General features: G+C 31.9%; 1 protein-coding gene across 1 annotated transcript; it reads right to left on the reverse strand.

Moving 5' to 3' along the window:
• Positions 1 to 9,950: 9,950 nt before the first annotated feature.
• LOC112722862 (F-box/kelch-repeat protein At3g06240-like) lies at positions 9,951 to 10,613 on the reverse strand. The gene has a single exon (XM_025774071.1). It carries the CDS (start codon positions 10,611 to 10,613, stop codon positions 9,951 to 9,953), a length of 663 nt encoding a protein of 220 aa, XP_025629856.1.
• Positions 10,614 to 17,816: the final 7,203 nt, after the last annotated feature.

Raw genomic sequence — 17,816 nt, forward strand, 5'->3', positions numbered from 1 at the left:
TCCACTTTATATTTTACTTAGAATCTCTCGACCTTTATTTTGAAGAACTTATATTATGTGTTGGACTCTTTTGAACTTGCCTATAGAGGCTCTTATGTTTCTTTTGGGAGAGATTAGGAGATTCTGTTGTCAACTATTGTTATACTGTACCCTAGCCGACCTAAACTTCGCGGGTCGCGACTAGTGGCTATTTACTTATGTTATATATCTATATATTGTCCTTCTCTTATTCTCCTTTATGCCTTTATCTGTATATCACTTTCGACTTCACGCTTTACCTTTTAGTTGTCGAAACGTGAGTGATACGTTTTCGCGATTTTATTATACTCCATTTTCAAGCTTCTCGATTAATACTCCTTTTGAAATTACCTATATTTATGTATTAAAAATCCACTTGAGAGTCGTACCACCGTAATATCATTGACTTATGACTCGAGCATAAAGATTTGAATATTAGGGTGTTACAATGGCTCCTTATGACACATGGCCTCAAACCATATGGGCAAAGCTTTGTACAATACTTTCCAACCTCCGAATATTTTTTCATTGACTTTTGCTTAGCCAACCATGCTTTACGATAGCTAATGGTGTAATTGAATTTCGATCGCACTTCCGCAATAACTGATTTCACTTTTATAGAGAGGTCAGCCTCTACCAATGACTTTATTACTTCTGCAATTATGTTCGAATTCAACTTCGAATGATCCTGATAAATGGTGGCTCTGGTACAAGTGTAACTATAATTATACCTCTGCGAATGATATAATCTTTCATCGCCATAATGACAGCTTCCCTGAAATTGAATTTCATTCCCACAACAAATTCACCATCTGCTACAATAGAAATTTCTACTATGACAACAATCATACCATAAATATTTAATAAGTAAAATTAATTTATCTATCTATAACTTTTAAATCAATATTCACAATATTAATACTTATTTTAATATTAATATAAAAAAATTAATACTCACTGCATCAATATTAATATAAATAAAATTCACATAAAGTAATTATCTCAATTTTAACCAAATAAAAATATAAACATATAAATAAATACTAATTAATATTTAACTAAATCAATAAGTAATTAAAAAAGATTATTATCTTAAATTTAACTAAATAAAGACATAAACAAATGCTAATTAATTATATTTTTACATGTCACGTCACCACGTAACTAATTAATCTATGGATCAATAAAAATTATAACAAAATTCTAATCCTTTGTATAAATATAGGCAATTACGTACCTATATTCATATATTCAGAAAATTTCGAAGCATGCATGGCCTTCAAATCCAAAGTTCGCATGAAAGAAAGCTCCTCAAACGAATGTTGGTTTGCTAGTGTATTTGTCACGTTTGTCACATTTGCCTCATAATGTCATCACCTTGATCTTCATTTCCATTTGGACCAACGACCTCGTAATTGCTTTCAAACTCTTTCTCACTGTCACTATTGTAATTTTTTCGTTCAATATTTTGGTCGGCTTCAAATTGTTCGAACTCAATATACAACTCAATGAACGACATCTGAGAGCAACTTTCAATATACATTGAAAATATCTCTTGCGTACTCGCTTCATCAATTACATATTTAGTTGAAATTGAACGAATCCACCAAATACCGGTATATGGTACCTATATAAAATACATGAAATTTTTCTTGACATTTCAAAATATATCTTCTTACAAATTACATTTTTTAGTTCATCAAATGAGATTGGGGATGAAATAACAATATCTAACATATTTTCACAAACAAAATTCACATTTTCAAATGTTTGTAACAAAATCTGACCAAAATAATATACTTTTAATACGATTCTATCATCTATTTTTTTCTCACATGAACATAAATTTCACTGTAATTTTTTTCAAGCACAAACGAAACGATAGATCTGGAAGAGCTGAGAAAAAAGAAGAAGAAGAGATCTGCCAACTCGGATATGAGTTGCATGTATATATACATATAAAATAAAAGGTGAATGCTATGATACCTAAAAGATGTTGCCTATTTACTAAAAAAAGTTAAAAAATAATATTTAATTTAAAAGATATAATAATAAATAATTTTTAAAAAATTAAAACTTACTACAAAAAGTAAGTTAGGCAAAATTTAGGCACCAATTCATAGGCACCATAGAATTGGCCTAAAATAAATTAGTTGGTCCGATTTGTATTGACATATTCAAAAAATATATATAATAATTAAATCGGACAATTCGATTTGCTCAGTTCTAAAATAAAAAAAAAAATAAAAACTATATTCAAATCAGACAATTTAATTATATATACTAAAATTCAATTTTTTTTTTCTAATAGAAATTAGACCATTCAATTTATGTATTTATTTTTTTAATAAAAAAATCCAACGGTCTATTTTTTTTTTATGTTTTAGAAAAAGCTGCTACTACATTCAGGTTTAACGCCATCAATCTTCAAAAAAATGTCAAAAAAATGAGCCTGAAAATTCGGATAAATATATAATTAAAATCCACTAACTTTAGAGTCAGCGTGCCATTATTATTAGTAAGAAATTCATGTATTATATGCAAAATTGTCTACTCACATGTACAGTTACACACACTAACGCAAACAACATACATGCTTTTTTTTGTAATAAACCACAAAAAATTATACTAGAATAATTTTATCTTCGACAAAAATACATACGAATCTTATTATCAATAAAAATATTTTTTAAATAATTTAAAAATATAATAAAAATATCAAATATTAAATATATATTCTCAAAAAATATTTTAATAATTAAATCTTAATGTAATTTTTTATAAATATGATTAAAAATAAAATATTTTTATTTTTAAAATTTAATAATTTTTTGTTAAGTATATATTTTTGTAATTTTTTATCAACAATCAATAATATTTTTAAAAAATTAAAAACGTAGAGATCAAAATTTTATTTCATTTTTTATATATTTTTTAAATAATTATCTAAATATTCTTATATAGTTTTGGATTAAATGTATAAATAATTTGTCAAATATAAAAATTGTTTTTCGTTTAAAATTTTTTTTAAATATTTTTATCATATTTTTAAATTATTTAATAATATTTTTATCGATAATAAAATTCATGTATTTTTGTTGACGATAAAATTATTTGGGTATTTTTTTGTTGTAGTTTACCAAGAAAGTGATAAGACAAGTGAGTAAGTGACTGATCCAAGGTGTCCATAGGTAATGCATCATATCGCTTCATTAAATTCTTAGAAAATGTATTCCAATGCAAACGTCACAGTGCGCGTTGCTGTTATATAGAAATGAAAGCATATACTTTTCTTCATTTTTTCGTGAGGCACAAGTCAAGACCAAGATAACAACTGCCAACTATATTGGTCTTCCGGATATTGCCATATTGGCAGACAGGAAAATTTGACCCAAAAAATTCTACAAAAAACGACCCACTAGGCCAGGTGATATCTCATTATTTTATTTTAACTAAAAATTTAACGGATTCCTAAAAAAAAAATTTTTATTAACTATTTTGTTTTTAATAAATTTTTATTGTTTCATATATTTTTAAAATGGATTGATTTTTGTTAAGAGAGATTAATTTGTTTTATAATTTTTAGATGACTGTTTTATAACAAAATTTATTAAAATTTATTTGTTTAATATATATTAAAATTAATTTAATTGAAAGAAATAATTTTTGAATACTTTTACAATATCAAAATTTTTTAAAATTTGTTAAGAATCAATTTAAATATTTATTCTTCTATTTATTATTGGAGATTAGAACATTTTTAATAAGGATGTCAATTCAATCCGTCTCGTATCTGCGAGTACTCACTTCGGCGCTAGTTAAAAAAGAAAAAGTAAAAAAGAACAAGTGTAAAAATTAAAGAATTATCAGAGTTATATTAAAATGTGCGAAAATTGACAAAAATTTAAATAAAAATAATAGAATTTAAATAATAAAAAGAAATGATAGAAATAAAATGACTGAATTTAATTGTTGAATTCTTTTTTTAGGTCGACCATTTATACCAAATTTTTTACACAATAAAATATATATGTATATATAAAAGCTGATTAAAAAAAAGTTTAATTTAAGATGTTATAGAGACGGATGTTTGGGGAGCGGTTTAAATACAAAATTTTACTACACTCGGGTAATAGCAAAATAAATTTTTTTATAGATTATAGTAGGGCGAAACAGGATTCGATGGTACAAAAGTTAATGAAAATTAATGTAAAATTTTTATATGGCAAGATAGATTCTGGTAACTATGATTATATGCGCTTTTATCTATATAGACCTTTTTTTTCCTGGATAAAACTCCACAATTGCCTCTTTGCACTATAATATCTAAAATAATAATAAAAAAATTAATTTTAGTTATTTAATGTTAATTATTTTTTAATTTTAAAAATTCTCATTTTTTTAAAAGACTTAGAATTTAAAATTTATAATTTAAAATTTAATATTAATAGTTTATTATTTAAAATTTAAAATAGACAATATATATACTTTTAAAAAATTAACTAATAGACAAAAATTAACTAATATTAACTCAATAATAATTATATATTTATTTTGATAATTATACCATATTCTGAAGTCCATCTTTCTGTTCGTATATATTTATTTATTTTGTTGAACATAAAGCTTAAGAAGGCTCAATTCATACATAGCGTTAATCATTTTACTAAATCTAGAAGGATATAAATATTCTGTGCTTACACTGTCAATTACTTAATTCATACATAGTGCATTAGTGCTTAGTCGTCACAGGTTGTTAGTTGTTTTGAACTTTGAAGGTTTCAAATATTTTATATATATGCATACTTTTTGTATGTCATCGCATTCCTTTGCTTGTGTAACCAAGTAACCACTTAGGAGACATATCATTTCAATATATCTAGAATTTCGACCGCTCTCGATCGATATACAAGTCTGATCGATCTATTGAACATGAATTTTTCCATTTTTCTTTCTTACATCGATGACGTCACTAGTTTTTTAAAATTTAAATTATTACTAGCTCAATATCTCATATATACTAGTACTCAAATCCTTTAATATCATTATTAGCCCTTTCTTAAAAATTTAAAACTAGAACTTAAAAAGTAGGTGATTTCTTTTAAACTCATGTCAATTTTGTGGGTAAATTATCCTTGCATATGTGTCATCATCTCTAAAAAAATTTTCAACCTTTCATTAATTCATTCAATAAATGTGTTCATACTACATTGTATTTTATAGTATTTACATTATACCATATAATGTATTTATACTGTAATATAAATGGGTACAATGTGTAAATAGTTGATTTTATAAATCCCTCCCCAAATACCATACAAATCAAAATCTTTCCTAAATACCATTTGAATATCTACAGCTTCTTCTTCTCCTACCTCTCAAAATACAGTTCGAAAGCACTGCTTCTTCTTCAACCTCACTGCTTCTTCTACCCTTGTGTCCACTGCTCTTTCTTCTCTACCCTTCCTGTAGGTGATAGGTGTGATTTTTCCGGCGACCCACTCAAAAGACCTTCCCCTAATACCCCTGTAATGTCCACTGCTTCTTCTTCTACTACCTCACTGCTTCTTCTACCCTTCCTATAGGTGATGGGTTTGATTTTTTCGGTGACCCACTCGCAAAACCTTCCCCAAATACCCCTATAATGTCCAAAGCTACCTCTTCTACCTCACTGCTCCTCCAAGCGTTTCTATAGGTGAAGCGTTTGATTTTTCCGGCGACCCACTCGCAAAACCTTCCCCCAAATACCGCTTTAATGTTCACAGCCTGTTCTTCTACCTCATTCCTCTGATTTCTTTGGTAACTCATCGTTAGTAACAGATTTTTCCAAACCCGTCGAAGACCCTACCTACTACTTCTTTGTCTAGGGTTACGCGGGTGTCCTTTTCTGTCACTCACAGGTAGAGTGAAGTATTTCCAAAACCATTGAAGAACGTAACTCATCCCCTTGCCGGGAACGGTTCCGGCTACCCACGTGGAAAACCCTCTCGAAAAACCATTGTAAGGCCAACTGCTTCTTCTTCTAGCTAATTCGTTTGTTTTTGTTGTCGATTTTCACAACCAATTTTGCGTGATTTATTCTGTTATTCACTTTCTTTAATCACCTTTGATCGAAGTAGATTGTTTCAATTTTGAATGCAATAGTTGATAATAGTTGTTCATGGTGGTGTTTAATGTTAATCAGATTGATGGCCAGTGATGCATGCTCCTCAAACACGAGACGAGGCAGAGGCGAAGCCGGCGGACAACAGGAACTGATATCTGGATATGCAAGTTCAAGTTCACAACAACTTGGGGATGTAAAAGATGGTGTGGCCCCAAAATGCTTCTGCAGAAAATATGCCATCTGTTACATGTCGAATACAGACACCAACTGTAATAGGCTATTTTTTGGATGCCCATTGTTAAAGGTAAGCACGCAATTCTTCATGTATGATCACTAAGTTTATGCTAAAATTGGGTAAATTTTGGATTTTTTGGAATGGAAGTTTAGAATATAGATTTTAGTTATTTTCCCTAGCTTAATTTGTTGTGGATGTAATTTTGAATTATTTGGAATGACATGCCTACTGGTTATGAAAATGATTTGATTTTGTAAGCGATTTGATGTTAAATTGGGTTGATATTGTATTTGATTTGATATTGGTGTTGGTTAATTTTGAAGAATGACTGAGAACTGGAAAAAAGTTGATTTACTCAAAATAGATGTACCTAGATTAAAAATGTTGATTGTGACATGAATTGACATGGAACCTGATCTGATATAAAAAATGGCTTTAAAATTTGGAAGGATTTTTAAGATTTAGGCTTTAGAAATTAATTACAGTCACATATGTGGATTAGATTGAATTGGAGTGTTTTGTACCACCATGCATTCATTTTGTTCTATTTGATTTAGGTGACAAAAGCACATTACAAATTCTTTCTCTGGGTTGATGACCGTATTGTAAGGGTCAGAGTAGGGGAGGCTACAAGGGGATCGGGTGATAGGAAGCAGAATCATGTTGAAGAACATTTAGGAATGGATAACCTGATAGCACATGTAGAAGAAAGAATAGTAAACCTAGAAAAGCTGCTGAACAAGAAAAGTATAGAAGCAGAGTTGAGGAAGAAGACTAGAGAAGCAACTGCAAGAGAGAAGGAGGCTTCATCAACAAAGTATAACGATTAGATCAAAACCAGAACCTGAAGCACCTTTATTAGGTTCAGAAACTTAAGAATAATTTCCTTCTTTCTGAATTTTTCTACTAGAATGTAGACACACAATTGGTTGAAGCTTTTAAAGTAAAAATTGTCGATGACATTTTTTTGATATGGGCAAGATGGTTGGAATTTGATTATGTTTCTAGTTATGTGTTCTTTTTTTACCTATACATACGTATATGTTTTATGGTATTTATTTTTGTGAGTTAGTTATCAAAGTTTTCTACTAATTTCAATAGCATATGAAGGCTAATATGTTGTAGTAAGTCAGTCCGAATACCAGAAAATAATAACCTTTTTTTTAGTGACATGAATGATTAACATTGCAGTCATGTTATAACTCAATGTTCGGCAATTCTGTAAGAGTAGGAAGGAGAAGGGCATGACAATATAGACTGATAATTTGGTAACTTTCATGACAAATCATGCAGCCACCACAATAGATAATTGATAAGATCTGTTTTTCTTCTTATATACTAGGGTGCAGCATAAATATGAACAAATGAGAGAATGAAGAAGCTGAAACTCAACTATAATGTTATGTTAGGCTTGGGAAAATTGGTGAATTGCAACTTGTTATTCAAGTTTAATTGCTTTCCTTTCAGAAATTTTCCTGCATAGGTTTTCAAATTCCTAATCCCTTGAACATAAATAAATCTTTAACACTTGTAGTTTATCTGACCATGATGATTGGCCACTGCTTTGTTCTAATATACATCAATTGTTTAGCAAAGAGTGGATTGCTATTTTTTATTAACTCTCAGATTTTGTAACTTTGATGATTGTTAATTTTCCACTGTAGAAAAATTGTCCTAGCAACAAATATCACCGAGAGTAGCATCACCATAGATGATGTTGTGTATGTCATAGATTGGGGTAAAGCAAAGGAGACCAGCTATGATGCTTTAAATAAGCTAGCTTGTTTGTTACCATAATAGATTTCAAAGGTTTCAGCTCATTAGGTATTGAAGTTGTAGATCATCATGTTTATCCCCTTGCAGATGATGTATAATGCTCCAAATGAAAGATCTGATTTTTTCAAAAACCAGAGCTTGCCGTTATTGCTGAATCCTTTATTTGCTAAATTTGTTTGACTTTATTGACCCCTTCATGCACTTTATTGAATTCCTTTTACTTTCTAAGTCAAATTCAAAGAAAGAGTGCTAATGGGTTGATCATTTCAAAGACGTGGCCGTGCAGGTATAGTACAACCTGGAGTTTGTTATAGAGTGCTAATGGCTTATTGCAGGTCTTACCATGTACTGGGTTATTCTGTTTTTCTTCTTATATAGTAATATTCAACGAGTGTATGGCTTGTTGCAGGTCTTACAATGTACTGGGTTAGGTTGTGCCATCATCTAAGACAGTAGTGGTGTCTACAATTGTGCTCCTGAAAGCTGTGACCATCATGTAAGTTTGTCTTCTAACTTATTTCAAGTAGTTTCTTCATTGGCCGTTTATATGTCATCATTTTTGGTGGAATCGTGTTAAATAGGAAAAAATTGGTCGAATTATAGGTCAAATTTTGTATGCATGTGTTGATTCACGATCATCCCGGTTGAGTTCTGGTTAGATATTAAGGTGTAACATAGTAGATGATCAAATGTCATCGATATTTTTTCCCCCAGTGTTAGTTACTTTAATTAACTAAATATTTAGTATTTCTGACATACTTGGGATTGGGCTCGGTCAACTAACCTGGAAAAACATTTATTTTTTGATAGTTCAAGTCTCTCAAAAGGTAAAGTGGGCTAGCTATCAAATTGAGCCAGCTACAAAAACAATAAGTAGATAATTTAGCTGAGGATTAATACAGCAAGTGGCTTGAAACCGGTTAAGCCCAACTTTCTCTGGAATTTTAAGCCAAACCAAGTTTCTCCAAGTTACTATTTATTCTATTCATGTGTCTATCTACCCTTACCTTGCTCAATCTTTTTTTGAAATAGCATTTTTTGATTGAATATTCACGTAAAATGTTAGTAGGTTAACTGATATAGTTGTTATGCAACCATTTCTCTTAATTTTGGGCCTTTCAAACCAATGTAAAACATACACAAGTAAGATAAACTAAAATAAAAAACACTTGAAATTAACCAATGTCATAACAATTAACTGGGGATTTCATTAACCAAAAAAAAAAAACATAAATAACATCAACTGGAATACTAAACATAGAGGTTCAACCAAGTTCCACAATACATGTTGTCGGAGTAGATATAAATGTCAATTATTTCTAGACAGGAAACATCCCTGCAAAATACTTGAGTGTAGACCTAACTGTGATCGGGTGTGGCATTCTTGGGTCTCGCCATGCTCTTCTCACTAATAGATTTCTAGTGCCATGTTCAATGTCATATTCTGTCAACACAAGCTCTCTGTACCCTGTAATTGACGAGTAACTCTCTTTCCTTTGAATTATTCACCAACAAAATTAGGTTATCATCCATGAATAGTATTGGATTTTCTCTCATGCTTCGACTCGCAAACCTGCAATATTGCTCTAATATTTTGTTTCCACTAGCGTCCTCATTCAAGTGCCAAATTGATGCGACTTAACTAAATTCATTGTGTGTATGAGCGAGGAGTGCAACTTTTTTCTTGTGGGTTAGTAAATTGTGAACGGTATATATTGCACCTACTGAAATAGACACCTCCCTAAATGATTCATCTTCAACACTATAACATAAAACAGACTTGGGTGTAGCATAACTATCTCATGTACTAGTAATTCAATACGCATGACCATTATTAAAAATAGAGTTAGGGTCAATTTTTTCTACACCAGGGAGACAATCAACGCAGTGAAACCATGTAGAACGCCTTGAACAATATCTAGAGAAAAAAATGTAGGCATCAGCTATGTCCCTTTTACACATATGTATGATGGTGTATGCATCTGTGTTTGGTACATGACCAAAACCATATACTGGGAAATATGATCTACCGTGGTCCCTGTAGAGGTCGGAAATTTCTCTAGAGCATTGTGTTGTTGGATTCCATACCAAAAGTCTTGTGTCGTCTTGTTCACGGGAGAACTTGAAACATATGTTCCCGTTTGACACTCCCACAATACGAAACCACCCATGGATGCCAACTCCGAAAGGTTGCTGAACATGCACTTCTTCTCCGGAAGCAGCATTCACTATATATAGTAAATCTGAACCCACTAATAGTAGTGAGTATCCAACATGAAACAAGACATGTTGATCTAACACTTTCTGCCTTCGCATGTGTTGTATGCATGTCTCTGGATGGCGTAGGCGTCGGTGCCAGAATTTATTCAAGCACATACATCTCCCTACAGCTTTGGCACTACTTTGTAGGAAGATTTCTTGCAGCAGTTCATCCGGAATAACCAGCAACGGAAGATAAGTTAGTTGGAATTTAGTCATTTTTCTAGACGCACGTTTAGTAGTCTTGGTTTTCGGTAGGTTTATGTTGTAGTTTTTGTTTGGTTGAAGTGTCTTGTTCGCTTATAAGTAATGAACTTAAATTTCTCTAACTTATTAATTGTGTGACATGTTGCATCCAATGAGAATTGATGTTACAAAATATTGTGTTTATCGGTGTTATCGTAACCAGTTTGAACTAGGTGTTGTCTACCATTAAAATTGTCTCGTCTACCAAACTTTTTGCCTATGCTAGGAAATAAATTCCATGGGAGTTCCAACATACTAGTTTAAATTATGTATTTACCTTATCTTCCTAAATTTTATGTTGCTAAGTTATTCACTCATCGTTTACTTGATTTCTAATATTTTTTGCCTTATCACACCATTAGAACCCCTCATCCTAAAGAACACCATCTCACTCCCAATTTAATCATTTCCGCAGATTCTGCATAAAGTAATTCCAATCCCTAATTAGGATGTTACCACTGCCACACCCTCATCCATGTAGCCACAAAAATCAATAATCAAATCTTCCACATGAAAAAGTCTTTGTTACCAAATTTTCTTATAAATAATGACTGGAATAAAAAATTTCTTGTCATGGTAGAATTGTGTGACAGTTAATAAAAATAAAACTAATAGATTATGCGGTATATACATTAACAAAATAACGATTTCTAACACGAGAATTTATATTCAGAAAATCAAAGTTATTAGACAAAATACTAGTCAAAGATGTCCACAAAACTAAATATGTACATATAGACATGGCCACTGAAACACTATTACAAAACATAAGTGCAGCATAAAACCAAAAACAAATAAATTTGTCATGTTCTGTCCTACGATGATGGTGTTCTCTGGTTCACAGACGACTTGGAAGAGTCAGACGGCAAAGTTCTTCGATACCTCCTACTAGGTCCTGCCATTGCCCTCCTATTAGGTCTTGCCACTGCCCCTCCCCCCTGTTGATGGCGGTAGATCCTGTAATATTTTTGAAAAATTTATTATACATCAATGAATATAAAAAAAACTTTAAATTTAATTTCCTAAGTAAACGAGTTATTGTTACCTTGACTCCTGAGAATGCGGTGGTGAACCTTGTTGCCTCCAACGCTGCAGACGTAATAACCTTTCGGTCTCGAACGTAGCCAGTTGTGCTTCCTTTTTGAACTGTGCCTTGCATCTGTCTGCCAGCCACTGTTTGATTTGGTCAGGCAACACGTTGGAGGCATATATCTTATCCACCACTCTGGACTTTTTTTTCGTATGAGTATTGTCCCATACAAGCATGTAGAAGATACCCCAACCTACGTAACTGAGTTCCACAATAAGCAGCAGAGTTAGTCGATAGATAGATCTTATCCTCCCTATGTCCGATGCTTTGATCCAGTACTTATTACCCTCTCTCTTTGGGTGGATATGGAGACAGTTGTCTTGTCTGTCTATGAAGTAGAGATCACTGGTTGTGAAGAAAGAGAAGTTCTATACAATGTGCTATGGAAACCGTACATCTTCCTATAGTCACAGAAACAAAAATATATTTTACACAGATGTTAAAAAAACTTAGATACAAAAACGAAAAAGAAGAAACGTCTATGGCGTAGGCCATAAACTTACATCTGTTGCGAATAGGTTTAAGACGAAAGTCTGGTCAGGGCATCTTCTTATGTTCCTAAAAGCATTCACGTAACTAGCCAACCCGAACCAAAAATTGAAAAGTCAGCAATGTTAAAAATAACAAACCATGCAAGGACACAACCAAAAATTGAGAAGTCATTAATGTTAAAAAGAACAAACCATGCAAAGACAGACGGTCATGTGTGTGGAAAAAAAGTTGATTAAAAAGCAGATAACAGTTAGAAGCTTACCGGAATTCTAGCTCCATCTTTGTTTGCTAAAAGTAGTGACTAGTTGCTGCAGTTGATAGGCACGGTGAGTGAATTAGAAGAGGGTTTAAAATATTGTTGTCAAATGATTTTTGGAGGAACTCAAGTTTTACTTTTAAAGAGGGTAAAACCAAACGTCGCACTGGTTGCATAGGAAGTTGAAGGGATATCTTGAAGCCATCCATTAGGATTCAAACCCCATTAGTAATCAAACTTTTTCGAAAATGTAAATTGAATAATAAATACATATAATAAACTCTCTTTGAATAGTATTCCTCTTGTTTGGAAAAGGTAAATGAAGTTTAATAACCCTTCCTTGGTCTACGTATCACTAAATGAATAAACATAAAAATAACGAAGGTTACACAAAATACAATAAAAAACATTATAATAAGTATAATCTTGTATTTATAGTTAGGTAAATTATTGAAATCATTTTTAGTTAATTGATTACAAAATATTGAAAATAATTCAAACAATTTTTTTATTAACATAACAAAATGCGGTGTTCCATTCAAAAAATGGACTAAAATAGCCCATTAATTAAATATAAATATCAGAATCTCAGTTAAAAAACTTTTTTAGTTTTTTTATAAGAGGTTCGGTCCAACTAGTTTGATTTTCTTATGACCCAGTAGTGTTTTCTCAATCAATAAGTGCAACACAAAGCCTAAATAAAAAATTAACATAAAGTACTATAAATAACATAATCATAATAAGTTATTACAAGCATTAAAGTATTAAAAGTCTAAGCAATTAACACAATTATTTGAATGTCTTAGGTATAAATAACTCAGAGCATATTTTCTATCCCCTTAACCAATCACTCTTCCTTTTTAGATATTTCATTGTAGTATGTCTTTGCTGCCTCAAGGACTTCCTGGGATTTCAAATTGAACGGATTCATGACCAGATCAATAGCCAGCCGCAATCTTGTGCTTTCATTTACCTAAGCACAAAAAAAAGTCAGATGTCAGCATACGTTAGATTAACATTTTAAGAGAATATAGGAAACCATGAAAGGAATTTTATTTTATAATTACCTTAATATTGTAGTTATTCCTCCATTAGCACTCCCTCATCCAGGTTGTCATCCAAACTCCACAATCATTCCTTGCATATTAAAAAAAGGTTTGTTCTAGTCTATAACCAACTTAATTTCTTAGGGTACATGATCATAGCAGATGGAATGGGACTGTAAAAAATATTATCTTCCTTAACCAAGGCTGGAAGGAAAAGCAGTGTATAGCACAATAACAACATCAATAAATATCTTAGCGGTCTTCTTAAGTTGTGCAAAAGGAAAAATTTTTCATCACATGTTAGCAAAATCATTGATGTCTCTCAGTAATTTAGAATTCAACTAGAAACGAAAATTTATACGGTTTCTTATGAATCATTATTTTGTTCGCCAATCTCTGCAGGGTGTATTATAGGATATTCCAAAATTATTGGTCTGTGTGTTGTGTGGTTAGCATAGAAGGTCGAGTCATCAAGTATCTCCTCAATAAACAATGCCTGTAATCATAGTAAAATTTATTTCTTATGTCAAGTCCACTGCGTGTTCAAGTAATTTAGAATAGTTATTTCTGCCTCTTATTAATTTTAAAACACTACCATTAGCTTGGCACAACGACGACGCCTGGTTCTGCTCGAGACGCATGGTTTAGAATCTAGTAATAGCAGGTGGCTTTTTTCAATGTCAACTACAAGCAGGTACTAGTGCATGTTATCCTCATTCATTGGAACGAAAATCTAACAAAAAATACACAAATAAGTTATATTGGAATAAGCATTCTTTACTGAAATTAACATATATTGCGATACGTAAAATAGAAACTTACCTTGCATAACGATTCAAACTCTCCTATGTATTCCTCAGCGTAATAGCATTTCAAAGTCTTTAGCGAGTGAGTCCAATTAAGGGCAAATTGCTAAAATTTGATTTTATGAGAACATGTATAAGATTAATGGAAACCATGCAATGAACAATCTGTTAATGATTTGCACTCACCGAAAATGTAGTGGGTAAAAACCACAAGCAGGGAAAACTGGTGTCCTTGTGTGCATCACACATAAGCATGCTTGATGTCAGGTTTATGAGCTGTTTTATCGTTCATTATTTGACGGCCAATAAGAACAAATATAAAGATATTCCCTTATCAAAAGTATTTTATATGTTCGGAATTTCATTTATGAAATTAACAAATGCTAATGACTGAAAAATCCATACCTTGTCCAGCAATGGTTTGTTTGGCAGTAGAGTATACATGACTCTCCTATTAGCGTGCCACAAGTTTGTCTGTGAGATTATCTCCGAATTCAATTCTTCATCCTTCATAACTGAACCAAAGACGTAGGTCACGACTAAAACTTTGTCCTTGCACAGTGCCATATCAGTTAGGAGACGGAACAGAACAGGCGTCCACTAATAAAATGAAAACTTACCCGTTAGTTATTAATACTTAATTACAACATCAAATCTTTAACGATTTCTTAACAGGAGATAACCAACCACAGGTATCTTTGTAGATTCTTTTGCTAGTGGCAACTTTCTGTCAGTCGGGTTGAAGTAGCTAACATATACAGCCTTGTCTAAGCTACTAGGTATAACTGGTTCTGTATCTGTCTTCTTTCTAGTACCATCATCTCTGAACAAATTGTGGTGAATAACATAATCATCTGGCGTTGTTTGTTCACACTTCGAAGACATTGAACAACACTTTGTAGCTTTATGCATAATTGAATCCACGGCTTGATGAATGTTGGACATGTTGGATCTAATCTTCTTGGATGAATCTAGATTCATCTCAAGAGTACCTGATGGCATGCTGAATTCGTTCATAATCACAGGCATTACTGTAGGGTTGAAGTTATCGGGCAGACCATTCCGAAGATTAATCATTTGTGGCATTGTTCCAAACACAGGATAACACGTCTTGGTCTAGGAAGCAATCAGCTTTGAAAGTGTATTCATTATCGTCGACATTTTGTGTTACCACATCTTTTAGGAAACCTTCTAGGATTGTAGTTTTACCAAAGTCCTCGCCAATTTCTTTACCAGCTCCACCATTAAAATTTACATGTAGTCGCTGGTCATGCATGGTGCTTTCTCGGAGATTATGAAAAACAAAACATAAAATATGAATACTTTGTATTCGGAATCGATTTAAAAGGACAGTTACAGTTTGTTGAAATATAATTTAATTCTAACCTGGATGACAGTTCTATCACTTCCTTATCGATGACTTTTCTTGAGATTTTTCTATTTTGTTCCTTTTTGGCTTCGTCGTCTCCCTTTTCTATTTTTGTGTTGAGCGTCGCTTCCCTTTGGCAGCCATTGGGTGTTTTAGCTGTTTAATTTAAAAAAAATATAAAAAATATTATAGCATGTACAGTTAATGAGTTGCACTCCACTAGCAAGCACAATTTTTTAAAAGAATTAAAAACATGGTAGGTTGTCCCTATGATTCAAAGGAGTTCTGACAGCTGATTGATATTTGGTTGTAGACCTCTAATATATGAGGCAGTTCACGTATCCAGTTTATATTCCTAACATTTTGCAAAAAAGTTATTTATTTAAAACTCTATTTTCTAATTGGTAAAAGAGAAGGCTCCATCCTTTTTTTTTGCTGACTCAAAGTCTCCATCTTTTGGAAATAATTGAAGTTATTCAGCTTAATACATTAGTTGATTTACATTGTTGTAGTCAAAGCTAATAAAAATTTTTTAGTAACTGTCTATTATTTTCGTAAACCAATAGGTTACTTAAGGATTTATTTTAATTTTCGTAATGAATGCTTGTCTCCATGAATCAATTAATTCTCATAATGTACTATACTCATATAACAGAATTGTGTTTGTTGCTATCTCTCATTATCACACACCCGGTCAAAGATTTAGTCCACAACAAAGTTTAATTAGACGGCTAAACACTCCAAAAGGTTAGTTTGAAAATCATACACGTATTAGGTCAATAAATCGAGAAAAGGGTATATTTTTTTCCATTTCCTATGAGTTATATTCTTTTTTATTAACTTTGTGTATTACATTACCTGTCTCCAACACTTTTCTTTGATTTTTCCTTTGTGATGGACACTCATCATCTAATTTATTGCCTAATGACTTTTTTGCTTTCCACTTTTTGGCCGTTGCCTATAAAGTTAAGTTATAGGAGACTGAACTTTCCATCCCTCATCGCAAATCAGTTCTTTCCATGAACGAAAAAAACAATTAAAAAAAATATTAGTCGTCTGTTTGGAATTCTTTTTTGCAAAGAAAATTATGTTCAAAATTGATTTTACATACTTAATTATGAAAAGAAAAAAAATTTAAACATAAAATACATGAAAAAAACATGAACGAGGAAAACTATAAATTCTATCTAAAAAAATACATTGACATACATAATAAGTGAACATACACAAGAAAGCATTAACCTTAAACCATAGAACCGTTAAACATAGAGTATGGCTTGTAAATCCTAAACTATACACACTGATCCGTTTAATTATAGACCGTACACCATAAACCATGAACCCTAATCCGTAAACCGCTAAACCATGAACCATAGGTATGAAATCATACAATCTAAAAACGTTAACACTAAACCGTACCATGTAAAACCTTAAACCTGAACACTGTACCGTGAAACTGAACCGCGAGCCGTAAATCCGAAACCATAATTTTTAAGTCATAAACGATAAAAAGTAAACTGGAAAATGTAAACCCTAAAATCGGAAACACAAATCCGTAAATCGTACACATTGGACGGGAAACCGCTTACCTTAAACTGCTTAACCTAAACCGTAAACCGTGAACCGTAAACTGGAAAGCATTAAACCTAAACTATAGAACCGTTAAATGTAGAGTTTGGCCTGTAAATCATAAACTACACACAATGGACTGTTTAATAATAGACTGTATACCGTAAACCCTGAATCATAAACCGTAAACCAATAAATCATGAACCATAGGTACGAAACCATTCAATCTTAAAATCTAGTCACTAAACCGTGAACACAAAACTGTACCACGTAAAACCTTAAACCTGAACACTGTACCGTGAAACTGAACCGCAAGCCGTAAACCCGAAACAATAAATTTTAAGTCATAAACGGTAAAAAGAAAGAACCGTAAACCCTAAAATCGAAAACACAAATCCGTAAACCATACACATTGGACCAAAAACCGCTTACCTTAAACCGCTTAACCTAAACCGTAAACCGTGAACCGTTGACGATCAGATTTTCTATCGGTAAAGAATTTCACAAATATGATCGCGTTGTAAGTATAGCTTCTAAACCAACAGAAA

This window comes from Arachis hypogaea, chromosome 1 (assembly GCF_003086295.3).
Source record: "Arachis hypogaea cultivar Tifrunner chromosome 1, arahy.Tifrunner.gnm2.J5K5, whole genome shotgun sequence".
Taxonomy (NCBI): Eukaryota; Viridiplantae; Streptophyta; class Magnoliopsida; order Fabales; family Fabaceae; genus Arachis; species Arachis hypogaea.